Consider the following 26,584-nt stretch of genomic DNA (forward strand, 5'->3'; position numbering starts at 1 on the left):
TCAAAACTTCCATGCAATCAAAACAAGGATCATATTCTATGGCTTTTGTCTAGGTATTTCTTACTCGCACTTCCCAGTGTCAGACACTTTCTCTCATTAAGCTTCTGAAAAGAAATTTTAAAAATGGAGAAGAATATACCAGCTTGTCTGATGAAATAATCTACTTCCCCCCACCAATCAAATAAAATCAAATCACAAGCAGGGTGGGTTTTGTTGTCAGAGAGTCTGGATTCATTTCAGATACTACTCTCAGCTGATAACAATAACCGATAGCTACTGAGCACCCAGTTAAACTTTATTTGTTAAGTTTCTTCTAAATTTACACAATGGGCTTACAAGGGCCAAAGCAAATTTTTTCTTGTGGTGTAATATTCCACAAATGTTAGTTTGTATTTACGTATAAAGCATTCCTCATTAATGGTAAAACATATTTTTCAAGTATGAATTTCTGCATGTAATTATCTTTTTCAATATGCAGATACTTTGACTTCTAGTGTGCATCATCACAAGTGATACAACATACAACCATTTCCTCTTCTTTCTCTGCCACATCATTCATGTTCATTGAAAAGAGTGATAAATATTCAACACTGCCATCAAAAACTGTCAGTGCAGTTCCTCTATAAGCAGAGCACTTGAAGGGGGAAATGATGTCCTCAACAGTGCATGCCATGGTATGTGCCTTGGACTTTTGGGTCCTGTAGTTGAGATATTTTGACTGAGCCAAGAAAAGTCCTGAACTTGCCTCTTATTCTTCCATGAAAAGTAAATGTCAAAACCAAAAGAACTATAAAGATTTTTCTCCTGTCCTCTTGCTAACCTTGGTGATGGTGGTTGATTGTCTGCAAGAGGAGAATGAAAACCACAACAGAATGTCCCAGAAATAGGTCATTTTAGAGTTCTGCATAAGATCCATACAGCTTTCTGACTGAGCAGCAACATCCAAAGAGGAGGAAAATGCTTTGGTTGCCTTGAGCTAGCATGTTAAAAGAAAGGATACTTTCCTTCCACACAGGTAAAAGTGCTTGTTAGCTGATGAAGCAGGAACGACACTCAAATTACTGATGGAAAGAAGGTAGAAATGTGAAATGCCTCCTGTCATTTACAGCACATATAATCCGAAGAAGTTCGGACTCTTTCTTGTGGTTTAAAGTTCTTCTCGGCACATAGGGAAGTTGACAAAGGTGAAGACATTAAACTCTATCAATATAGAGAAACACAGGAAAACAGCATAAAGAAACAACACGTAGATGCCTAACTTCCTGTCAAGTTTCCACTTATTTACATGGATTCCAAACACCTGCAAGCAAACAAAGTGTTAGTTAATTAAACCCCAAAGGAGACTTTCAGAAACAATCACCAGAAGCTAAACATTAGTCTTTTGAATTAGAGATCCTGAATTAGGATAAAAATACATTCTCAGTATTTTATAGATCAAAAAACATTTTTCTGATCAAGGAAGTTAATATAAGAACTCAAACTAAGAACTCAAACTCTAGCCTGACTCTCAGTTGTCCAAAGATCCTTCTACAAAATATTAAATGAACCTACTCTAAGGTCCCTTCACAAGTTCTTCTTCTAAATGAGACACAGTCCCCTAGGAGCTCTGTTTCAGTCCATGAGACTCATTCTAGCCAGGCAGCACTCATTCATTGATCCAGTATGAGTTAAAGAAAAGCACTGAAATACACGTGAATGCCTCTGCTTCCAGTATTCCCCTACAGGTCTCTGATTTCCCAGTGGTACACCAGCAGCTAATTAATGTTCATTCTTTCAACAGCTACAGAGGAAGTGCTTTCTTTGATGTTTTGCTCAGCTCCAGAACTAAGGGGAGTTACAGGTAGCAAAGCAATGAAATTCTCACAAAGACATCTATTTTCAGTGGTGTGGAGTGCCCCTCAATTATTGTTTTGCTCAAGACTCTCCACTGAGTTTGTCTGAGAAAATCTGTGCAAATCTGGGTATCCAGCAGAACAAATGAGGAAATAATAGATGCTTTGAACTCAGGTGATATGATTCTGCTGCTGTGGGCAGCTAGCACAGTAACACCTCTGCATAATCCTCCCATTTTCTCCCACAGTGCTGATTACCAATATGCATGCAGAAACAATAGATACAAATGTCTACAGAACATCTTTGCTGTTTCACAATGACTGTACAGTATGGCAGAAACAGAGATAAGAAAAGAACAGATTCCCACAGATTATATACCAGATGCATCAGGAAGTTAGTGACAGAGTGAACAGCCCTGGTCATTCTTGTAATTTAAGTTGTGCACAGGTGGTCTGGGGTTTTGTAAGACCTGGTCATGCAACAGTGCGAAAGCTCCAGTGATGATCCCTCCCTCTAGAAAGCCTCCAAAGGTAATCAGTGGAAGATGGTAATATAAGTGGATATTTTTATACCTTTGAGATTTGATTCTTCCCCCAGAGGGTTCCCTGGGACTCAGCAGGATCAGACCTTAAGAACCAGCAAAATTGACTTTTGAAACCAAATTATTGTTTCACCTTAACAAGCCATATGTTAGAAGGGTGTATTACGCTGAGTGACATTTAGCATGCTTAGTCAAAGTCCTGAGGTTCACAGACCTCACAGATTAGTCTTAATTAAGGATTTTGGCTACAGCACTTGATTAGTTCAGGATGGTTTTGAAAAATAGAGACAAGAGTGATGAAGTATACCTGGGTCTTGCCCCAGTATAGAGACAGGCCCAGGGTATGCAGCTGGGCAAAGGAGCGTAGGAGTATTACTGGATCCCACAGTTTCAACATTGCCACTGAAATCAATAGGACTGAAATTTATCCAGCATCTCTTGCACCAAATGTCAGATATCACTTCTCACTGAGGACAACTGAAGCTCTTCAACTCATGGTATTATAAGAAGAATGACATTTTACAAGAATCTGTACTTTGGGGATAATAAGTATTTTGCAGATTGAACACTTGGAGACTCTAATACTTACAGTAAGTGCCACTGATCCTAGCAAAAGTGCAACTGAATACACCAGTCCCTTGCTGTTTATCTTTACCTGTGGAAATTAGAAAGAGAAGAGACATTTAAAATGTACAGTATGTGCTTTGGAGATCAGAAATTGATTTACTGATTTATGGTCCACCTTCTGTTTTGAATAGTAGCTGACTTACACATTTTAAACTATGCAAATCCACGACAGGCTTACCATAATGAAGAATGGGAAGATTAAGGAATTAAGACAAACGCCTAAGTAAACCCACATCCATAAAAACTATCTGCATTTATAAAGGCTTTTATGTTAAAAGATTCTCAGGAGAGAGAGATATGCTGTTATTCTCATTTTACAGACAAAAATCATAAGGAATAGGGAGACAGGCAGGTGTGCTTGAAGCTGTGTAGTGAGAAAATGACAGAGCCATGAACAGATACCCATGCCACTCTTTATCTTCTATAGAGTTAGACATGCTCTGCTTGACAAATTGGCAATTACTTGCAGCTAGTGGAAGGAGAACTGCTTCCTTAACACCAAGTTCTTTGGCAAAGAAACACTGCCTTATTTAGCAACCAATAACAGGCTCAGCAGATTGCTGTGTTTTTTTAAAAGATATTATTTGCATGCTTAATTTTTAGGATTTTTTTTTTTTAAACAGACAAAAAGAACAAATTAAAGATTTCCAGGTATACATACAGTTGATCCAGAATCAATAGCCATGGTCTGCAGACCCCATGGAACACCAAGTCCCACCAGAATGTCAAAGACATTGCTCCCTATTGTGTTGGATACTGCCATGTCACCAAGGCCTGCAAAGAAAAAAAAAAACAAACCTCCTGGGTAAAAACAAAGTAAAGGACCAGCACTCTGTGTACTAGAGGAAACTAAAAGGAAATGATATGCAGTGATCCTAGCCCCCTTGGACTGGGCAGAGTATCTGAGGTAGGGACACAATTTTCTTAATCTTTGCATGACTTCTGAAAAAAGTGTGCAAAATTTGCTCATTCCAACTATATATTCCTTGTGTCTTGGAGAGCCTTTACTGGGTGCATAATATCCCTGCAGCACGAGTTCAAGGCTAATTAAAAATACGAGTCTTGTCCTAGGCAGTCTGCAGCCACAGGGAACATGGAGATTATGTACTGGATTTAGTATGTGGACATGTGGCCTTTATCTCATGTGAATGATGAAAACTGATCCTGAAAAGAACCCAACCAGATGGTAGTCAAAGATATTAAGCACTTAATCAGGAAAATTTCACTTCAGGAAAATAAAATTCTACAGGAAAGGGAAAAAAGAATGAATGGTGGTGAAGTCCCTAGGCACTACTCAGAATCTACTCATAATGCTCATCACTGGATGGCATCTCATTCTGCACCAGTGTCAATGGATGTGAGGAAGGCAGAGCTCTTTTCTGCCTCTCCTAATTTCCCTTAGGCACTGGCCTATCTGTTGGATCACTTCCACACAGTGAATACTGGAAAAGAAGAGGAACTGACATAAATGGGACATGTTCCACAAATACTTTGAGAGTACAGAGGGGTGACATACACTACCACACTATAAATGAAGTATCTTCTTTCAGGAAGCTGCTGAAAGTAAGGCTATGCTGTGGATCCATATTGTGGTGGTGTCCATCTTTTCTTTTTAGATATTTGTCTGTTATCTGTCAGTAAACATCTCTCTTGAATCTAAGTAGAGCAAAGTCCCTGCATTGTCTTTGAGAGACTGTGACTGCTTTTAAGTTAATGCTTCCCTTCACTTTCAAAGGAAACAATTCCTACAGTAGTTTTGCCTAATACCAAAGAAGAAATAATATAAAGAAGCAGTCCATTAATTTAAAAATGTAACATGAGTTTTCATTCTGTTCTTGAAAAAAAATTTGTTCACTTTAATACTACATATGGAAAACTAATTTAGTAGGAAGGTAGCTCCATAAGAATCCTGAATACTATTTTGTACTGATTTTTGTGAGATTCTCCTTCACACAACAAATAATACAACCTTGAAAACGATATATTTAAAAACATTATTTAAAAACATTTAATTTTATTCAATACAATATCATTTATGAACACTACTCCTACCTCAAACTACAAAGGCAGGGCTTTTGAGTACTTAATTTGTCACTTCAGAACCCTTGTTTGCTCAGTTATGTGTGCTGGAGATTTCATTATCTGGAAAAAAGTCTATAGGAATAGTATAAAAGATTATAATTAGGACCTTTTATTCTACTGCAGTGTGGGAGATCACACCTTCTTAAGTGTGTTTAATGTTTTTCAACAACAGGAAGGGATGTGGCTTCAGGCACTTCACAAAGGGAATGAAAATGAAAAAAGGAAATGTAAAGAACCTTAATCCAAATTTAAAGATATGTGAGAATGCCTTTGACAATTTCAATTGGAAAGCTGATGAGGATACAACTGACATTTATCTATAAGCCTCATGACCCTATAACCAGTGTGACTCTTCATATGCCCCAACAGGAAAGAGGTCTGCATTTAGATAAGAAGTATGCCTGGAGCAACATTACTTCTGCCAGATCTCTTCAGTCACTTCACTTTCCTGGGTTTGAGAGGTCTAAAAACCAGCACAAGTTTTACACAGACAAGCACTGCTCAGCTTATATTTTTTGATGTAGTTTTTAACAACTGATATTCCAGTTTTGTCTGTTGCTATTATTTTTTTACCCTGGATATTTGCATGTTGAATGACCTTCTAGAATGCCCAGTCCAAATAAAAGATAACAAAAGATATCAAATAAACAGGACAGAGCTAATTTTTTGGTTCACGATAATTAGCAAAATGTTTTGACTTTTAAGAAGGCCTTGAAACATTAAAAATGAAATTAAACGAAAGAAAGTTAAATAAAGTAAAAGAAAGTTAAATAAAGTAAAAGAAAGTTAAATAAAGTAAAAGAAAGTTAAATAAAGTAAAAGAAAGTAAAATTGCATTGAGAATTTGTGTGTATGGAGGAAGCAAATCACAGAGCATGTATGTGAGATTGCAGTTATGCTTCAGACACTGTACCTTGCCTTGCTACTATTAAGCTGGCCATGCAGTCTGGGACACTTGTTCCTGCAGCTAGAAAAGTAATGCCCATGATCACATCTGGTATCCCAAGGGTGTATCCAATCACAGTCACCTGAATAGTGAGGAAAAGAGATTAACTATTGTATTTTAATAAGTTGTCTCATTCATTTGTGGTATACTATTACCTTTGATTTTCTGGTGTGGACCCTACCAGCATCAGAATCAAATTAAAAAAATGTGGATCAACCAGTCTATAACCAACCTTGTGAAAAGGAAAAGTACTTTGGATCATATTATTCAACAATTAAGAGAAAATGGATCATATTATTCAACAATTTTCTGTCCTTCTAACAGGACATATTGATTTTCAAGGAGGTGCACAGACATAATCCAGTCTGTAGTGCTTTTTGGATTTTGTTTTTAAATTCCCAAGAATGGAAGAGTCTCACTGGTTCAATTTTTAAAAGGATTGCAAACAATTTATATGGGAGCAGAGATATAAAGAATTAAGTTTATCCCAACACACGGAGAAGGAACCAGTTTCTTGCGTGACTTCTGATATAATCCCAAAGTGCGCAAATCTGTCTGGTTATGTTGTCCCCCGAGAGTCTGGATACAGCTTTAAAGGAGATTAGGTTATGGCTGAAGCTTGTAGCAGAGCTCTTGGAAAGGAGAGGGAACCGTATTTAGCTGGAACATTTAAAAAAGTCTGAAAAAGCATCAAGAGGCTGAGTAGGCAGCTGAAAAGGAAATAGCTTTGTGAGAGTGAGAAGAACTGGGAACAGGGAGCTGCTTCCTCCTGAGACTGCTAAGGGTGGAAGTTTTTAAGGCTCTGTGGTGTTGTCTTAAAAGAGGTTGCCAGTCTCTTACATAAGGAAACCTGGACTCTTCACCAAAGAAAAGGTGAACTCCCTTCAGGAATCCCCTCACAGACCTCATTCTCAGGGACAAGCTGTCACTCAGGAACAGGAGTGGACACGATTCTCCTGCTGCTGTGCTGCAGCTTTCCTGAGCACATCTCTCATGCATGAAAGGGATATCTAGAAATGGAAACAAGGTACAGAGCGTGGCCTTGCAAAGGACAAATGGCATTAATTTAATGTGTGGATTTGGCACCATTATGCTGGGCTGAATGAATGGATGGCATATACATTTCTCCAATAAAGGCTACAATAAAAGATAATTACTTTACTGTGCAAAACTAACACAGAAAGTTGCAAAGAGTACAGAAAACATAATATTCCATGACAGGAAACAAGGAAGTTTGCAAAAGCCTGTCAAATATGAGCAAGGTAGAGATGTTCTTCACTCAAAAAAGACTTTGCATGTAAGAAGTTCACGAAGAAAAACCCTTCCATATACACGACTGTGTGTGGGTATTATGAGAGTATATTTGTGAGAATATGTATATTCCAGTAGGAAACCAGCTGCAGATTTCTTGACTGTATTTTCCTTTAAAAGGAAATACAAATTCTTCGGGCATATAAATTCTTCAGCAGCACATCCTACCAATGTTCCAGTTGTAGATACACTCAACTTTTTGGTTTTCCATCTTTTAGTGTAGAAAAATATAACTTTCTATAGAAAAAGCATTGTTAATTTCTCTATCACAAAAACTATTTGAGAAGGCTTCCTATGCATCCCTCTTCTCTGACTGAAACTGTAAACTTGAGAAAAAGGCAAGAAATCAAAACCAGGAACTTATTCATATCTCCAAGTGTTCTCCTGAATTGCCAACAATTTATAGCTGGTACACTGCTTCTCACAGATGTAGGGCAAATGGAAACATACCAGCAAACATCACACTCTGCACTAAGAAGGACTTTCTTGCATTGTTCCACTCTACTCAAGGTGTTTTACACCACACTTCTGAGTCTGAAGATGTTTCTATCCATCTACCTCTTATGCAAGTGTCAGTATCAGACCCTGTAGTCTAATTTCTAAAGGTGCCTCAGCTGCTGAGTGTTGAATGTTTTCACCTAAACTGCCTTTTACTAGTAGGATGGAGATGTCCACATTCTCTTTAACCTTCCTGTACTGTTTTGGGCCCTAAACAGTAAAGACCCAATTATTTGTGCAGAAAAGAGCACCAGAAAGCTAGAATTATAATAATGAGAATATGAGCTGAAGAGACTGCACTGCAATTACATGCCTTCCTTTAACAAATACACAAAAGAACTATTATCTATTTTGAGATGCATGGGAACTCTTCCTACACGACTTACCATCCACACCATGAAATAGGAGAACAAGGCAATCCAGAGAGTGGACAATACGAAAGTCAGCATAAAAAACCTCTCCCATCGTGGTTTACTGCAGTTTGGAATGGTGCAAAAAAGCACAAGTATCAATGGCCACGTCAAAATCCATTTAATTTTGTTCATTTTTCCATCTGAGGACAAAGAAAGTAAAGAACCAATTTAGCTTTCCCATCACTATCCCAGACCCAGTTATAACTCTTTGAACACAGCAGATGATCCCAGAAGGATGTTTCCAGCTATGCACATCAGCTCATTTTCCAGTTTACCTTTCTTCCATACCTCTCATCAATCTCAGCCAAGTTCTGCATGCACCTCCAGAATCTGACAGTTAAGCCTGCCAGGGTCCATGTAATCCATGAAAGAATTACAATGATTTAAAAGTATGGCTGTTTCTAAAATCAAATTTAATTGTTAGGTTTGCTGCTCTTTGGAATACCCGTATTTATTAATCCACAGTTTAAAATAAACAACCGAGAAAACACCTCATCCCACCTTTTAAATAGGAAGATGGAAATCCTTGCAGTGAAATTAACCTGTACTTTCAGCAACAGAGAATACTTTCCCTTAAAACAGAAGCACAGACCCAGCCTATGAATAAGATGAACTTGTTTCACATGCCTCACTGTGGTCACTTGGGCAGAACATTTAACTGGTACTAAGGAGATCTTGAGTTAACTCTGTCTCCAATTGCATATAGCATCACCCTGAGATGGTCACTCATACTCTGTATAAGAGAGCTGAAGATACTGATGTCCCTCAAACAGATCTCCAAAATCAGCTGATAAGAACTACAAGAGAACTGTCATTACTGAAGATAAGTACATAACTTATTTCTTAAAAATGTAAAGTATTGTAAAAATGCACATAAGTCTCAATACATAAGAGGTTTATTTTATAACTGGGCTCCCCAAAAATGAGAAACTTATATTTTTATGTTTCATGAGAAATCCTGGAAGGGAGATAACAAATCTCTGGCTAAACCAGAGTATAAGAGCCAACAGCATGGTGGGTTTTGTTTGGGTTTTCTTTACACTGTTTCAGAACTATGCTAGTAAAGATTTCCAAGTTTTCATATAAGAGACTGTGTGTTACCTCACTAGAGACTAGATACTGTGTAAAAGAGTATCAAGAAGGTTCAACCTTTGTCAGCCTTCCAAGTGGGCAGCTGACATATTAAAATACACTTATTGCAATTATCCTGCAACAGTGCTTTGGAAACAATTTTTTTTTTCCCTGAGAAAAATTCCAGGGTTTTACTTCTCATCCTCATCCAAAACAGACTAGTTTCCAAACTACTAACAATTTTCTCAGAAGCTTCATTTTCCAGAGAACAAGTGCCAAATTCCAGATCATGAGATCTGTCCAAAACATTCCAGATTTCTATTTTCAGCGCCTGCCTTTACCACACTTTGCATATTTAGACTTATGCCAGTAATCTTCTCTTAAAGAAACACTTTTGGTCCAGCGGAAAAAAAAAGTTACTCCAGTATGCAGGAACAAGCTTTACTCTCAGAGTTAAGATAGGTTTACACAGGACAATATTAAAAAGAAAAAAAAAAAAAAAATTGAGCATAAGTACACCTCATATCTTGTTTCAGTTGGATGGATTTTTTTTGGCATGGTTATTTTGTATGTTTTAACCTTGCTGGCTACTTAGCCAATGGTTTCCTTAAGGGAGAACTGGGATTTACACACTTCAAGTCCTTCTTTGCCCCTTCAGAGGGAAGTGATGAATTACTAAATAAAATTTGTGCTCCTCAAATTTATCCTGCTTATACTCCTCAAAGGCAGAGTACACTTGTTGCTCTTTTGGTGCAAGATTTTCACTTCAGTTTTCTACAGGAGTTTGGTTCATGAGCCCCAGGAACACACTGCAAACAGAAGTGCAGTACAGCGAGATGTGCCTCAGAAGCACATTTGTGCTCTGAAATAAAATCCTAAGGTACATATGCAGGCAATGGCCAGAGGAAGCTCCTCCAAAATAGCATTTCAGAATACCAGCTAGGCCCTGCTCTGAACTGCCTGCTTAGAAGAACTTCTACCCTACAACATCAAAGAAGCTATGGAAACCAGCTCTCTTTTTAACTTTGCCATCTAAGTAATGTTCCCAAATTCCCAATGATTCTGTTGAAGAGAATTCAGGAGAGTTCCACAAACATGATCACTGTATTTTCCAACAGAAGATGACACCAAGCAAAGCTAGTAGGAGCCAGGTTCAAAGCAAGTAAAATGAGACAGTTCTTCACACCATCATGAAACTCCTTCCCAAAAGATGCCGTGGGTGTTAAATGTTTGCAGAGATTTAATGAAAATTAGGTTAATGAAGAAGAAATACATAAAACATTTTTAAGTACTCAGACATTGCACTCAATCCAGGAATTTCCTTTAGCTGAAAAATAGCTGAAGTCCAACTTATCCTGTCTCATTCTTCCCCAAGCTTCTTCATAAAGTCATGGTTGAAGTCTAAGTATTGGGAGAGACAAGCATTTTGTTTGATAAAGCATAAATTGTTTTTATGTTTCCAGTAGATGATGTTAATTCCTTTTTTTTGTTTTATCTTACATGTTGTCTTTGTGTTTTGGGTCCATACAAAAATGGGCAGGATTGCTAATCTCCTTTATTACCATCTCATTTTAGCTCTGGGAATTACTATTCCTATTTTAGCTAACACCATCATGACTTATATAAAGCATCCATGGCCCAATCCTGTAAGAGAAGGAGTTCTTCATTTCTGTGAAACCAGCAGGAGACTAAGAACACTGAGTGTTTTAAAGGATCCTGAACACGTGACAATGAATGAGATTTAAGCATCCATTAAGAGCTGCACAAAAGTGCTTTTCCGAGTCTGGGCTTTAAAAGACTGCTGAGCTATGCAAAGGCTTTTAAACATCATTTTGTTGCCAACATATGCCTGCTCAGCTTCATCCTGCTTTATTCTCATCTCTTGTGTTTTTTTAAAGTTTATGACCTGTTTCCAAACAAATATAATCAAATTGTAAAGCATCAAATGAGCCTTTCTCTTGGAAGGTAATCACCATGTCCTAAAGGGTAGGTCAAGAGAAATTCCTCTTTTAAAGACAATGTTTCTTCCCACACAGAAACAAAAGGCAAAGGCTGGTTCATAAGATACTGTCTGTAAATTCCATACAAACTTCATGTTGCCTCCTGTTTCAAGATGGGCCTGAACCATACTCCAGGGGAAAATCTCTCTGGATGTCTGACATATGGGATCTGGGCTGGATGCTGACATTTGGTACTGTTTTCATCTAACAATTTTTCTCCTTATTTCTGTGTGCTAAAGCCCTGTGTTTATTGCTGTGCACTGCCATTCAGAGAAGATAAAAGAGAACAATAAGCAAAACTTACAGATGGCAAATGATTATTGGGAATCACTCGAGATGATGTAGTGCTTTAAACTTTACTAACATTTATTTTGTTTCAGAAAAAAACTTGCACTTGCAAAAGGATCTAGAATACACAACTTGAATGAGGAAAGTCAAACTGCAAAGTAGGTCAAAAGAGGTGACTACAGAACAGCAGAGGAAAGGTTTGGGCCAATTCATGACCATTTCTGTTGTACCTCTTAAATTACTGGAGTGAATTTTCTTCTTACACAATGCAAGCAGTTGACTTGTAAAGTCCTATTGGGAAATGAAAGCCTGTTCTTCACAGACCTCTTTATAGTACTGAAAGAATACATGAATTTCTGGCCTGAAAATATATCAAAAGAAAAGCAGAGGGGATTCTGGGAAACTGTGTGAAAACTACTTTTCCCTAAAGCCAGTTTTAAATGTCAGGACTTTTTCAGGCTACTGAATGTGCTTCAGTACTTAAATAACAACAAAGCACAATTCTTTACATTCTCTCCAAAGTTATTAAAGTTCTACTTCTGAAAGCAAAGGTAAAAGAATTCTCCCTCAGAATATATGATTTGAGCAATGACAATCTAGCCAATAGATAATAATTTCCAGACAACAGAGTAACAAAATCTGAAGATAACGATGAGGATTTTAAACAATCGCTTTACTGCTTTTACAAAAACTCTTTGAGTTCATATTGAACTTTTGCTCCATTACACTCTGAATTTTATCACCAGTGGATTCCTTTTGGCCCATTACATCTCAGTTATCTTTAAAGACCTTCTCAAAAATGCAGAAAAACTGCATTTAAAAAAGGCCAATGGTATAACTAAAAGCACCCCCCACTAGTTCAAAACATTTTGTCTCATGTGAGTGCCACATACATAAAAAGCTGTACTCCAAAATCTATTTTATATTTATTTCTATTCATAAAGAAGTTGTCTGAGTCTTGAACAAATCCAAATATGACAATTTGGTCTCCAGGTATTGTTTGCCACATGCTAAGATTTCTGCATTCCTGGAATGTAAGAAGAAATGCATGATTGCACTGCCCTGAACTAAAAAACTTGTTAAAGAAACTGAGTTTAAAAAAAAATCTTTCCCAACATGTGCATTGAGACCTGCATTTTTAAGATGGTTTTAGGAGACATTTTTGTTCTTTAGAAGTTTATTACTGCTACAGTTATTGTTTTTATTAACAAAATGTTCATGTGCGCAAGCATATCGCTGACTTGGATCTACTTATTTAACCACACAATAAAATAACTTTTTTCATTATCTCATTGGTTATCAGAAGCCCATCTAATGGGCCCATCTTCAATGAACTGATTTGTTTCCATTCTTCACCCTTGATGAAAGCTGATAAATGATGACTGCAAGAAGCTCCTGTAAGAGCACAAAATACAGTAACACATGAAAAGGTACAGTTTTATCTGGTCTTCACACAGTAAGCTTTAATGTTTGCTCAGTCACTAACATCTTCTTTAAAATGACAACAACTGAAGCAACAGGACCTCCAAGAACTTAGAGTCATATACAACACATGTAACTCTTTTCCACTGCATGTGATATTCATTTATGCCAAGTAATATTTCTGTTAAAGAGTAACTGTGACAGACACCTACTGAGGACATATCTGTGAGGGGAGTGATCTCATCTCTTCTGTCTAATCTCCAAAGCATCTGGGGAACAGTGAACCTGGTATGTGCTAAGGACACTAATATAATAAGGTTGGTTATATATATCCATTTACACCAAAGAGTTTCCAAAAATCTTCAAAAGGTGAATACTACCACATACTGCTATTCTAAGAATATTAAACATTGACAAAGATATTAAATATCTTTCTCCCCCTAAACATTTCTCTTTTTTTCATCCAAAAAGCCTCCTCTACAGCCACTAAATAAAGTTATTATACATCTATACACCTATGTGCCTCTGGCTTAGCAATCTGCAGCAAACCATGATTAACTGTTAACTTCAAAATTACCTACAGTGCAGGGCTCATGGGGTTGGTCTGACATGTTTTTTAATATAAACCTGCCTTACTTGCTTTCCCTCTGGCAAACCAGAATTTCTACTGTTACTGTGCATGATGGCTGGAAAAGACTATCCTAAGATCTGCTTTTAGCTGCGTAGCCTCCAGGCTTCAGATAGTCAAATCAATGACCTTCCTGCTCCCTCCCCACCTATGTTGCCTTTTTGTATAACCCAGTATTTGGCATTTTAATTATCATGCTTCCTTACTATAAACATCTGGAAAATAAGCCTTACCTGGCACTGAAAAGGGAGATAGACTGTCCTCTTCATTTTCCTCCTCTTGATTCACCACAGGGATGTTCCCATTTTCAACATTTTCATGTCTCCCATTCTGAAGTGTTTTGCTTGAGCCATTGGCAGACTGGATTAACCGCTGACGCTGCATAGTTTGGAAAATATTGACTTCATTAAATCTGTGTTTTGCTGTCTGTCCAGCCCCACTTAGAACACATGAGAACATAGATCCAAAACGCTCTGGCTTGGAAAAATTTTTTTGCAGATGTTAATCTAACAAGTATCAGCTTTCGATGAATAAATCATTAAGAAACTTTTCTGATCAATTAATAGTCTCCAAAGAAGAAAGTTTAGAGAGTCAGCTGCTCTTGTTGGCCCCATCTGATATTCTGCTCCTGACTGTATACCACCAAGCTGAGTTCCTAATGAACATTTCAGTGTTCTATGGTTAAATTTGCCTTTAGCTACAAATATGTTTCTGCTGTTTTCCTTCACTGGGGTATTCACAAACTGTTGTAGGATGTTCATATTCTAAGAACTTAAAGTTTATATCTTCTGAACTATTGAAATTAATTTATTTACCAGTATAAACCTCTCATATTTGACACTGTAGGGAGCAAAGCATAAAGTCCTGTCATCACAGAAGTCACGGTTGCAAGGCCAAAGATTTCACCCCGATCTCAGAAAGAGCACTTGGCCAGTCCTGTCACTTCAGATGAAGGGTATGAAACAAACAATATATGGCAGTGACAATACATCAGGTAAGATGTATTCAATTCTGTTGACTGAAACTGTCCAGGGCAAATTCTCCTCATTAAAATATTTTGGTCCGTTTTCATTTTGTGCTGAGGACTACACTGGAGACTAAAAAGGCAGGCAAATATCTGATGTGATCTTGATGTGCTGCTAATGTAAGAGCAGTTCTTACAGATTTTTGGTTGCCCTGTCCATTATCCTTTCTTAGCCTGACCACATTTGTAATGCACAAAACTAATTCCTCTGCTGCAGAGAAAGAGGAAATCCAGATAAAAATGTGTCCACATACACACACACACATGTGCACTTACAAAGAAAAACACACTCACACAGAGAAACAAACATCTTCTGGCAGGGAGATAAGTGAGTCCACCCTTGGTGACTGCCCTCCCATTAAGCAGTATCACCAGCTGGGAATCCATCTTCCCACCTGCTGTGATATAGCTCTACAGAGAAAGACATAGCTCTATCCCCCACTCCCAGGAATACAGGAGAAGCTGAATTCCAGAATCACTGTGAGCAAAAGCTTTTCAGCAACCCCTCTCCCTTATAATATTGTTTTCTTAATGAACCTACCTCATTAATGATGAGTCGACTTGCCATCCGCATTCTGGTGCGTGGTCCAAATTTATTTGTAATCATAATCCTTAATCCAGCTTCAGGGAACCGGTATTTGGGGGGACTGGAGCAGATTATCTCATCCACCATCACAACACTGTTTTTGCCATACTGCTGCATCCCCTTCACTAATGATCACAATGGACAGAGTCAGATGTGGAATTGATCTTACTATGCTTCCCATCACCCAGAGTCATTCTTTTCAGTGTCAGGTGTAGAATAATATTCATCTGAATGGTTGAACCTACAATATGTCTGTGGCCCAGTGAATCTGCTCATCAGTTGTTCACTTTGTTTAGATCACATTCTGAAAATGGATTTCACTCTGCCAAGGTAGCCACCAACCCACTCTCAAAAAAGTGGAAGCAGTTTTTACCTCACCATTGATGTGGCAGTGCCACTGTTCTTTGCTTGTGTCCCACTATGGTATGGAAAGCCTTCTCTAAAAGCACTCTGGCAGTGTAGGCTGCTCTCCCAAAACCTCTAAACCTATCCCACTGCATCAAGGTGTTTCACACACAGAATTCCCTAAAGCTATGCTCACTGCTTTTGGAAATCTTCATTTTACCTTCACAGAATATTATAAATATCTCTAATATGACAAGATTTGAAATAATGAAAAACAGTTTTCAAGAGCAAACACATGTTATAAGTAAGCCTTTGTTAATATAGAGGAATCCATAGGGGAACTTGTATCAAGGTTAAGAGCTTTGTTCTACCATGTTAAGAACACAAAGACACAAAACTATACTAGGAATCAACACAAGTACAGGCAAGGACTTTCAGAACTCAACACCAACCCAGTCTTCTCACAAATACTACAGACTACACACAGCAAGAGCAAGGCTCAGCAGACAGGAGACATACCCATGTGGTGTTAGAAAGCAAGGTAGGAAATGTGTATAACTGCAGTAAATATTATAACATGTAATAATATGTATAGGAAAAAAAACCCAACAAGATTCTTTGCTGCTTGTTTTCTGCTTTGCTTAGCTTAGCTTCCCTCCCCCTCCCCTTTTACATTAAGTTACTTACATCAAGAAGAGGAAGAGAATTTAGGAGATAGAAGCGAAAGATAATTATTAGTGCCTGGTTCCAGTCAGGAAGCAAAGGAAATCTAAGAAAACATTCAACTCAAATAAAGTAATTTAAATGGACATGTTCTAAGCACACAGAAATCTATATTGTTATCTTTTTATGTTGTTACAGTATTGAAATATTTTTGTTTTTCAGTAAGAAGACTGGATGAATTTACGCATGTAAAATGCAATAAAGGTATCCTCTAATGTATTTGAAGATAAATAGCCTTCCATTATTATTCAACAAATAAAACCTAGCAAGCCTGTAAATTCTCCAATAAACTGCTGTATGTTTTACCCTTTAGCATCTGAGTGTCTTGCTTTGTTTCACTAAATTGAGTTTTCAATGAATACACTGGGGTTACATGAGGTGTCATAAAGAGATCTTTGGTTTCACCCTAGACAAAGAACCTACTTTGTAGTCCTGCCTTGCAGCTGAATAGCTCTAATGGAGAATAGAACTAGTAGTAATTTTGCATTTGATAAACAAAAAGGGATCAATTTTTTCCTTACCCCCAACATCTAAAACAAATGAAACTTGCCAAGTACTGCAGTTGATGCAAAAAAGGAGCACATCTACTCCAGTGACTCTAACTGTGTTGCAGCTTTTCTGTGAAGCCAGACATGATTCATAGGAACCAATCAGAGAAGAGGATCCCACCACAGTAGCTTAACATTTGCATTATCTAGACAAAAAGAAATGCTTGACAGCAACCCTGGTAAGGCAAAAAGGCCAGTTATCTTTTAACAGTCTCATCAGATTAATTGCTCTCAAATGAGTTTCTCCAGTGAAGCCTCCAAAGTGCTGCTTCACCTTCTGTGTCATGGAAATATAGAAACACTGCAATTAGTTTGGAACTGTTTCTTAGAGCACTAAGAAGACTGTGACTAAACATACTCAGCTTTGATGAAATACCATGATAGAAAACTCTGCACTGTTGTAGATTACATCACTATAAATATATATATATATTCAACTTACTGCAACTGTTTTGACTAACTGCAGCACATTGCTCTTATAATTTCCTTAACAGCTCTTCAGTTTCACTCCCTGTGCCCATAAACATACTTGGCTTCTTATGGTACAAACAGGCTTCACCTAAAAATTGCAAAAGTAGTATTCACAAACGTGGGACAGAGAAAAGCCTTTTTCACTTCTCCTTTGTGATATTCCTTAGAAAAATGTCTTCTGAGAACAGCTTTTCCTTTTAACAAACTACATAAAATTCCCGCTCGCTATGAGAAGTCATCACCAATAAGGCTGTTAAAATCAACTGAAAGCTTTTTGCTGACTTCAGCTGTATCCTGATCAGGCTCCCCAGGTATCTACATCACACTGATCAGAAACCCACCTTTTTCCAGGAGTTTTTGGGTTCCATGCCACCTGGTGGAAATTTGGGTCAACATAATAAAAGGGGCAGTGAGCCCCATGCTTATACATTTCAAATAGGAGCATTATTCACAATATACAAATATTTTGCCTTTACTTGCATATCTAGGACTCATTCCTGAAACTGTTTTTATGTTATGGTGAAAAGCTCTGGTTTTTCTCTCTGAAACCTGAGTAATGGAAGCTTTCATATCATCACACTGGAAGTTCTTGAAGGTAGTAAAACCTTAAAGCACAAAAAAAAGATGTGCAGCATGTGAACCTCCCTTTTACCTTCACCTTAAGCAACAGGCTAACCATCCTTGGTAGGAAGAAAGTTCCTCATCGAAAACAACTGTTCTTTTTTTGGGGAGTAATCAGATTTCTCTTCAGGGGAAAATCAGATTAGGGTAGACCTACACCTTGGTGAAGATGAAGGAGGTTTTTCAGTGGATCCTGAAACCTGCTAACCCCTGGATGTGGGCAGAAGCCAGCTCTAGTTCTGTCCCTGTGTCTCGCAGTGCTCCTGTTTCTGAAAGCTGCTGCTGTGGAAGGTGCAGCTTGTCTTGTGAAGCCAGTCAGCCAAGTGTCAATTAACAACAAGTCACTGGTATGTCATGGCATATTTTGACTCAACAGAAGGGAGATTCAACTGGCAGCCATGTGATGGTTTTCTAGGACAGCTTCCTGACATATAGAGAACTCATCTACAAAGCAGCTAGGCTAACACTGCCATCCTCCTCTCTCATTGCTCACTCCAAACTGGCACCTCCTTACCTATTCTTTGTGTCCTCGCTCATTCCAGGTAGGTTTGCCTAGGGTAATATCTACACTCAAGTGCTTGAAGCAATGGTTCCTCCAACACAGCATGTATTTGTGTAATGGGTGCTGGAGAAGGCAAAGGAAATCTGACAGAAAATGCAGTCTCAGGGCATCTCTGAAGGAAATTAGAGAAGAAATCTGCTGTTGACAGTTGCTAGTGGAGACACCATTCTCTTGAGTCCAGATTTCTATTAGCTTTCTTGTTCCTTTTCCTAAAAGTTCTGCATGTTCTTCACAAGCATTAAATAATCTTCACATTTCCTGAAAAGAAAATAGGTGGACAAGCAGGAACTCTGTTCTATAACATCCCTTGATCACACAGTAGTGAGAGAGAAGACCATGCAGGGAGACACTGTCAGAACCCAATAATGCCTCAGAAGTAAAACCCACTAATATCTGTGTACTTTCCCTGAGTCACCTTCTTCCTGTGTCCCTAGCTTGAATCTATCAGTAACAACTGCCCTAGGAGGTATCCTCTGAAAATTCTGTGTACACATCTCCACGTCCAAAGGACAGATATCTCTGTATCATAGTTAATGTTTACGAAAATCATTGTAAAACGAGATCCAAGTATTTCAAAAACATCTTCATTTAATTATGCTACAATGTCCTATGCAAAGTAATTTTAAATCTATTCTAAGTAATTGTTTAAACACCATATCTGAGAGCAGAATATCACCATGAAGTCATTGTATAAACCTGTAGTAAGTTTCTCTCAAAAGAGGTACCAGCCTAAACATTAACAGAGACAAGTGGGATTCTTTGAGTCTGCTCTGGATTCCTGTTTGTCACTATTTGTTATTACTTGAGGACCTTTCCAACTGCTACCTACATTCCTGCAGAGCTCAGTGTCCTAGAAGGGGAGACGGTTGCAAGAAACAAAGCAAAGAGACCTCAACCATTAAGAGTAACCCAAGAGTTTATATGGTCTGTGCTTTGGAGGTAGAATTTTTTTTTTCTCTACAGAGAAAAGAAGAGGGATAATACAATGTTTAACTCAGGCTTACAAAACAGCTTAAATTACCTAGGTGTGCTTGTTTACCTTCAGTGCCAGAGGCTGGGTACCATCTTCTTCCCCTTTATGACAAAGGCATAGACAGCAAAGAATCTGCATTTCTCAGTTTTATGTGTGTGCTTGGCAACGTGTGCAGAGATTTTTAGGCATTTGAAAGCCAGTCTTCTGAGAATGTCAATACATAATTTCTCTTGCTCAGTCTGCCCATGCCCTTTCTTTCAACACCCAAGTCCCAACTTCTACTTATAAACTAATATTTTAGGTGAAAATTACTTTAATTACTTTCTTTCTGGCAATAAAGGTATTTCTTACACAGTGTTGTAAATCATCACTGAACAGGAGATTAAAAAAAATTGCCAATGTGCAAAGAAGCTTTGTTTTCATGATATAAAAAAATAATTGTTTTGGTTTTTTTCCATCTGGCAGTCTGAGTGCTGAATTTTCAAGTTGGTCCAATAAAAATTCCTGCTTATGATGCAATAGTAACACTGCTTTCATCTGCATTAAGTTAATAAAAAGGATATCTTTTTCCAAGACCTGTCTGCTCAGCCTTACCTTTCCATAGTAATGGAATGGATGGGTCATCACAACTAGAGGCATAATATTTATTACCATCTTCCAGCTCATTGTTGACAGTGTCACCATTTCCAACATTCTTGCTTTTAAGGGTGAAGAAATTTTGCATCTTTACATTGTACCTGAAAGTGCAAAGAAAAGGTATGAAAAGCTGACTTAGTGAAGGCAGCACACTGGGGCTATGGGTTTTGGAGCCAGGAAATTCACTATACAATGGCTTCTTCCATCCTGCATCAGCTCTCGAGTCCCTCACAGTACTGCATTCCCCATGGCAGGTGCTTGATCATTTCTGGGATGCTTGAGCATACCCATATCTAAAGAAAGAATGTGCCTATTTTAGCACCACAGTGGGATCAAAGAGAGGGCTCAATGAACTCTGCCAAAGTCTAATGTAAAAGGGAGACTCAAGTTCCAAAAAGGATTACTTGTGAGGGGAGGGAACCAAGGGATAATCTAAGCAACTTGGAGTAGAAGGGTGGAAGCAGAGATTCTTGCAGGAACAGCAAGATCTCTGACTCTCCTGTCAGAGGCAGTGACACTACAGAACAAGGATGTCAGTATACAATCTGGTATGAGAAAATCTGAAGATCAGTACATGCTTAGCAGTCTGACTATATATTTCTTCTTCTCCAGTGGTTACAAAGTATAATATCCACCCTGCTGTGTGCTGACAATCGAGCCACCAGGCCACACTGTTAGGACTTTTCCATATATCTTTGTATAAATTACATTTTCTCTCAACTATTCTCTCAATTATTTCTGGAAGCTACTTCACCTCAGTGCACCATGAAAAGGGTTCAAGCAAATATTTGCTATGACTGAATGCAAATCTGGAGCGAAACTAATTAAACAATAAAAAAACCAAGGGATCTTACACAGAAACATGACTGGCTCAGCAGGAAGGCCAAGGACCAAACCACTCCAAAGGAATGATGGTCAATTAACACCTAAGGGGCATATGGAGCAAAAAAGCACTTACTTCATGATAAGGATGTAGAATGAGTACATAACGATGAGTACGAGGCTTTCCCACCTCAAAGAGACAAAACAAAATTTAAAAAGTGTTAAAAGGCCATTCAAACAGCTCTGTAGTTTATAAGTTTTATGTAGGAATGTGCATTAAATATCCAGTATAAGTCACATTTGTGTACACAGGATTCCCATCACTAAGATGGTGTCTCAGAAGAATGAGCAGACTATCAATTTCCAATAAACATGCAAATAAAATATAATGCATATATTTCAGAAACCATTACTACCTTCTGAAAATCGTAATTACAAGTAATTTTGTCATTTCAGGAGTGAAGCACAGGCCAGGCACTCAGAGGACTCTTTTAGAAGATGCTTATGATCTTCCACTGGGATCCGACCTTGGACCATTCCTTGAGACACCTAGCACCCCCATAAATGTTACCAGTCAGAATCAGAGCAGAACTTTGGTTAATCTTTCTGAAAATGTGAATCTTCAGGCCTTACACATAGCCTATTTACTTAGTTAGTGTTTCCATGTTCTTAAATTTTCTTTTAGTTTTCCTTGACCATCATAATAAAGAAATAGGATTTCCTAGGCATCAAATCCAGTTCATGCTCCCAGAAGGCAAGAAGGAAAGCTAATTACACTGCAACTCTATTTACTGAGCAGTCTCATGGCAAATGTGGGATCACATGGAGTAATTTATACAACTTACCATTCTATTTTCTCATCATATATGAACTGGAAGGATAGAAAAAAAGGCAACACATAAATTGACCATTTCTGTGATCTATCTTGAAAGACAAACTTATCAAACAAATATCTGTGATACTTGACCCGAAGCTACTCAAATTTCAACCCTTTCTTAGCAGAACTTTCACTGTAAAGATTGTGTCCCTCACAAAGCACAAGCTTTGTGAACAAGGCTTGGATCCTTCTAGGTGTTTGTTATAAATACTATTTAGTAAAAAGGTATGAGCATTCATACAGCAGCACTACACTGCTCTAGATGAATAAAGCAGCATCTCACCCGTGTGCTATTTAGCAAAATTTACCCAGAATCTGTGAAGTCAAACTAAAGTGTATAAGCAAGAAACAGGTACCTATTGTGGGTAATACCCACAATATTTTGTTCTTCAGGGGACAAGCAGTCCCCTGGCTCAGAAGAGAGTGCTGACTGCACTGTGTAACAGCAGCCTGCAGAACTTTAAAGACTGTAAGCACAAAATTAACGGGCACTGATGAACACGATGGACATGTATTCTGTGGGACTGAATGAAGTTTCATATTTGGACCATAATCTCTGGAGCTGAGCCTTCACTTCCAGATGCCACTAGAACTATCTAGGAAAACAATTGTTTACCCATGTATATCAGGGGATAGCAGGCTGGTCTCCAAAATTTCAAGTGATGAAGCATGTTAATTTGTAAGAGAACAACTTACAGCAATAAGAACAATCACAGATATCGTGTAGTACACAGAGTCCCGGAACACAGCCCACTGGGTGAGACAAACCACCTGAAAAATATCACAACTTTAGCAACAAAAAAAATGCAATATTTAAGGCAAAATAAAGGTGTCTACCTTGAAATCACTTCAGTGTGTGAGCAGAAATATTATTAACAATGATTCCAGGACCAAATACAGTTTTACGCTAACAGGGAGACATATCTGTCTGTCAGACAACAGAGCAATAATAACCACTAGTAATAAAACTCACACAGAAACTTCCATTAATGAAACACATTTCTTACTAATGATATTTTAATTGGTCATAATTTCAACTGTAAAGTACAACTCATTGTACTGCAGCAAATCAGTGGTTCCCACTTCATTATATTTGTGGATTCAACAGATCTTATATCTAAAATAATATGATAAGCAGTTTATTTACCTACTGAGTAGATGAAGCAAATCTCATGTTCATGTCCTAGATTCTTCGATCACTGTCAGTACCAGACAGGATTAACAGACACCACTCATCAATTGACTGGGAACACAGCATTGTATGAAGAGGAAGAGTTTCCTCTATATGCTACATGTTTAGAGAGCTGAAACTATAGCTGAACTTTTTGAAAACATTTGCTGTTTGTAAAGCATTTGCAAATTCTTTTCAACATTTGACATCTTTTTCAATGTCAGCTTTTTGTTTTGACTAATAGTCTTTCTTTTTTTTTTTTAATATTTGCTTATGGAAGCCCATAAATTGTAAGCAATTAAACTCAATAAATATAAGTATCTTACTAACCTGTCCTGCAAACAACCCACAGACACCAACAATGCAGAGGATGTTGAAAACTGCTGAACCAACAATAGTCCCTACTCCTACATCTCCATGAGTGATAAATACACCTGCAGAGGGAGCAAAACATGCATGATTACCTCATTTATGTCATTTCAAGTCACAGGCAATTACATAGCACACGTATCACTTGTGAACAAGAGACTTGTCCAAAAGCTTAACCAAAACTTGTTTCACAGTAATTATTTCAAACAGTATAAAGCACAGAAAACTTTCTCCCAGGTATTTAGTAATTAGTGTGTTCTTCTTGCAATGTCTCATGAGAATAAGAGATTCTTCCCTCAAAAAACTGGTAGCCAGGTGGGGTGCAGGAATGTGTGCTTTCTGATTTAAACAGACAGACAGGATTCAGACTTGGCCTGTTCTAGCACTGACTTTCAAACTTCCCTCAGTACTGAGCCCACCTATGCCTCAGACACCTTTTACTAAAGATGGATTTATCATATTTGCTGCTTTTTGCCTTTTCTATCTGTGTAATCCTGTACCCTTTTTCCTCTTCACAGGTACTGGGTTTACCATTTAGACCTCCTCTCTATACCAATAATATTTAATATTTCAGAGATTACTTCAAATAATTCTGTAATATACACCATGTCCTGACCCTAACAGATCTTATTTACCTATACATGAATTTGTTCTTTTCCGATGTTGCCTGTTTTTTCTACCTTCTTGCTAAAATTAATTCCCTTTATTTGGGAAGACAGAAGCCAAAGAGGCATTTAATATCTCAAATTCTGTCTCAGGGGACCGTAATAAATTTCTTCTTTTACTTCCTATGTTCTGACTCAGCCATTCCTCTGTGTTTTGAGAGGAGATTCACAGTTTCATGAGATATTTTGAGTAGTTAATTATATAATGAACCACAGACTAGCTGACAGCTGCAATTGCTGATCATAAGTTGACAGAAGAACGGCAGCACTTTTGGATACCTCTGCTTGATCTGCTGCTGATTTTTTGACAGCAGATCACATAAAAGCTAATGTTTGGGCTCCATACCTATAACAGAGGCAAACAGTTCTGGAGTGGAGCTCCCTGCTGCCATGAATGTAGCTCCAGCAACATCTTCACTCAAATGCAGTTTCTGGAACAAAAGCATGGGTAATTTCAGCACTGCTGCTATATTTACACTGCACAGATCGACAGTTACAAAGACAGAAGCTCTTGGTTTTCTGGACACAGTGCTGTTAAAGGAAGAGCAGTCACTATGAGACTAAAACAGATACTGCCTTTTGAGAAGGTAAATATATTTCATGTAAATAAAATGTTTATGCCCTAATTAAGTGAAGTGTCAGATAAAATTCTTTATATAAAACTGAATATCAAACTGTTGCTTATATGTATCTGACTAGAGAAAAGTATCTCTGCAGATTCAAGAAGATTGTAAGCATCTCAAATTCTTTTCATTAATTTACTTTTGGAACTCTAAACACAATCACTGAAGAACCCAGGGCATCTCTTGGGTCTTCTAAAATTTGAAAATAAAAATCCATAAGAGAAAAATGAAACCTATGTGAATAAAGCTTACTAACAGTAGGCCTGATTCTGGCTTCACAACTGTGTTAATCAAAAGTGAATCCACTGACACAGAAAAATTATTCCAGTTAGACACAGAGGTTTGTATACTGTATATGGACCTATTTTTATGACAGTGTCTCTTAAGCTCCAATAGGTTTTAGATAACTTAGGTTTCTCAGACAAGCAGAATATTGGTACCTCCACAATTTAATACTGCTTGAAGACCTTTCCCTTCAACTACAAAGAAGGTTTTATGGAAGAGCTTTTTCCTCTTTCAGAGTCTCCAGACTCATCTTCAGTATGTTACTTTTCTTCAAAGGATAGAAAAGTAATTAGAGACAAAAAGGACCAGTACAGAAATCCTGTATTTTTCAGACAGTATGCATCACGAGCTGATGAAAACGACATCCTACAGAACTTGAGAAAACAAACACAAGCCCTTACTGAACCATTTGATCTATCACCAGACATACTGCTGAAACCTGTATGAATTCTTTTCAGCTGTTTTAACACTCAGCAGAATGTGAGACAAGAGGCAAAGATTTTATGAAGGATCAGTGACAGCTTAATTGGTACAACCCAACTGGTACAAGTTAATTAAGGTGCATGCTGCAGACAAAACATCTAAAAAGGAGAGCAATAAGATCCCTAGTGAGTATTCTACCATTTCTGGCTGCTTCCCTTATTCTTCTCTTTGTTCTTCTATTGAAGTGTAAGTACATAGCTCTGAGTAACACTAATAGGAATTTAGAACATATATCCATCAGAAAATAGTCTTTTTAACTAGTTCCAGGAGCTTTTCAGACAAGTCACACACATTTATGTTAGAAAGCAAAGGAGATGAGATTTTCATTTTACCTCTAAAATAGAGTTAAAACCTGCATTTGTATTTTGTATTAATTTTGTAGTAGTTCACCAAAGCCCTATTATATTAATACATTATATTACATTATATTAATACAACATTTACGTGCCAGGTATAAAATGTGCCCTGTCCTGATCAACTTACTTTTACTGGAATACTACATGTAATTTTGCAGACATGTAGTTCTCAACAATTCTGTAAAGGAATTATAACTATTTACTCATTCCATATCAAACCAAGGGACATACTTTTATCACGTATTCTCCCTTTTCCTTTTCTCCACTTCATGTTAGGACTGCAATGCACGATTTCTCCTTGCTAATACAGTGGTAGATATGCAATAAAATTTGCATTGCCAACACATTAATTTGTCTATGCATGGTTTCTTTTCACAAATGACTTTTAAAATTAGGAGTACAATGATAAGCTCATCCATATCTCACATCCATCCTACACCCTACATGCTTCAACTATTTAAGAGTAAGTGTTGCCATCTGATCTCATTACATCTTTCATTTTTTCCCTCCTCGAGTGTGGCCAGGGGGGACCAATGTGCCCAGAACACAGGTTCATTTTTTCATGGAAAGCTCGAGTCATCTGTAACTAACCAAGGCCAAGAAGTTTAGAGGAATGAACTCTAAAAAGTTGTTGCACAAAATGTTTCATTCTCTAAATAAATTTCCATATGAGGAATAAAGTTTAACATACCTCACAAATTTTCTCTAAGGATGGAACAAAGAAGTCATCACATACTATAGCCAAAGCGTAGAACATATAAAGAGCCTGTAAAGAAAATAAGTT

General features: G+C 37.7%; 1 protein-coding gene across 3 annotated transcripts in view; it reads right to left on the bottom strand.

The window, feature by feature from the left end:
• Positions 1–274: 274 nt before the first annotated feature.
• The window catches only part of SLC24A4 (solute carrier family 24 member 4), a 74,089-nt gene continuing 47,779 nt past the window's right edge, over positions 275–26,584 (bottom strand). Inside the window, exons 4-17 of one of the 3 annotated variants that reach the window (XM_071745747.1) lie at positions 26,492–26,566; positions 24,400–24,484; positions 23,350–23,453; positions 22,545–22,619; positions 21,817–21,842; positions 21,108–21,161; positions 20,108–20,250; positions 15,226–15,395; positions 13,894–14,038; positions 8,225–8,391; positions 5,997–6,111; positions 3,663–3,775; positions 2,964–3,029; positions 275–1,300 (exon numbers count right to left, since the gene is read on the bottom strand). In XM_071745747.1, coding sequence (XP_071601848.1) covers positions 1,148–1,300; positions 2,964–3,029; positions 3,663–3,775; positions 5,997–6,111; positions 8,225–8,391; positions 13,894–14,038; positions 15,226–15,395; positions 20,108–20,250; positions 21,108–21,161; positions 21,817–21,842; positions 22,545–22,619; positions 23,350–23,453; positions 24,400–24,484; positions 26,492–26,566 — 1,491 coding nt within the window. In that variant the 3' untranslated portion in view covers positions 275–1,147. Of the gene's footprint in view, positions 1,301–1,448; positions 2,461–2,963; positions 3,030–3,662; positions 3,776–5,996; positions 6,112–8,224; positions 8,392–13,893; positions 14,039–15,225; positions 15,396–20,107; positions 20,251–21,107; positions 21,162–21,816; positions 21,843–22,544; positions 22,620–23,349; positions 23,454–24,399; positions 24,485–26,491; positions 26,567–26,584 lie in introns of those variants that run through there. The other 2 variants (XM_071745748.1, XM_071745749.1) reach the window with 2 other exon arrangements.

Source organism: Heliangelus exortis, chromosome 5 (assembly GCF_036169615.1).
Source record: "Heliangelus exortis chromosome 5, bHelExo1.hap1, whole genome shotgun sequence".
In the NCBI taxonomy this organism is placed as follows: Eukaryota; Metazoa; Chordata; class Aves; order Apodiformes; family Trochilidae; genus Heliangelus; species Heliangelus exortis.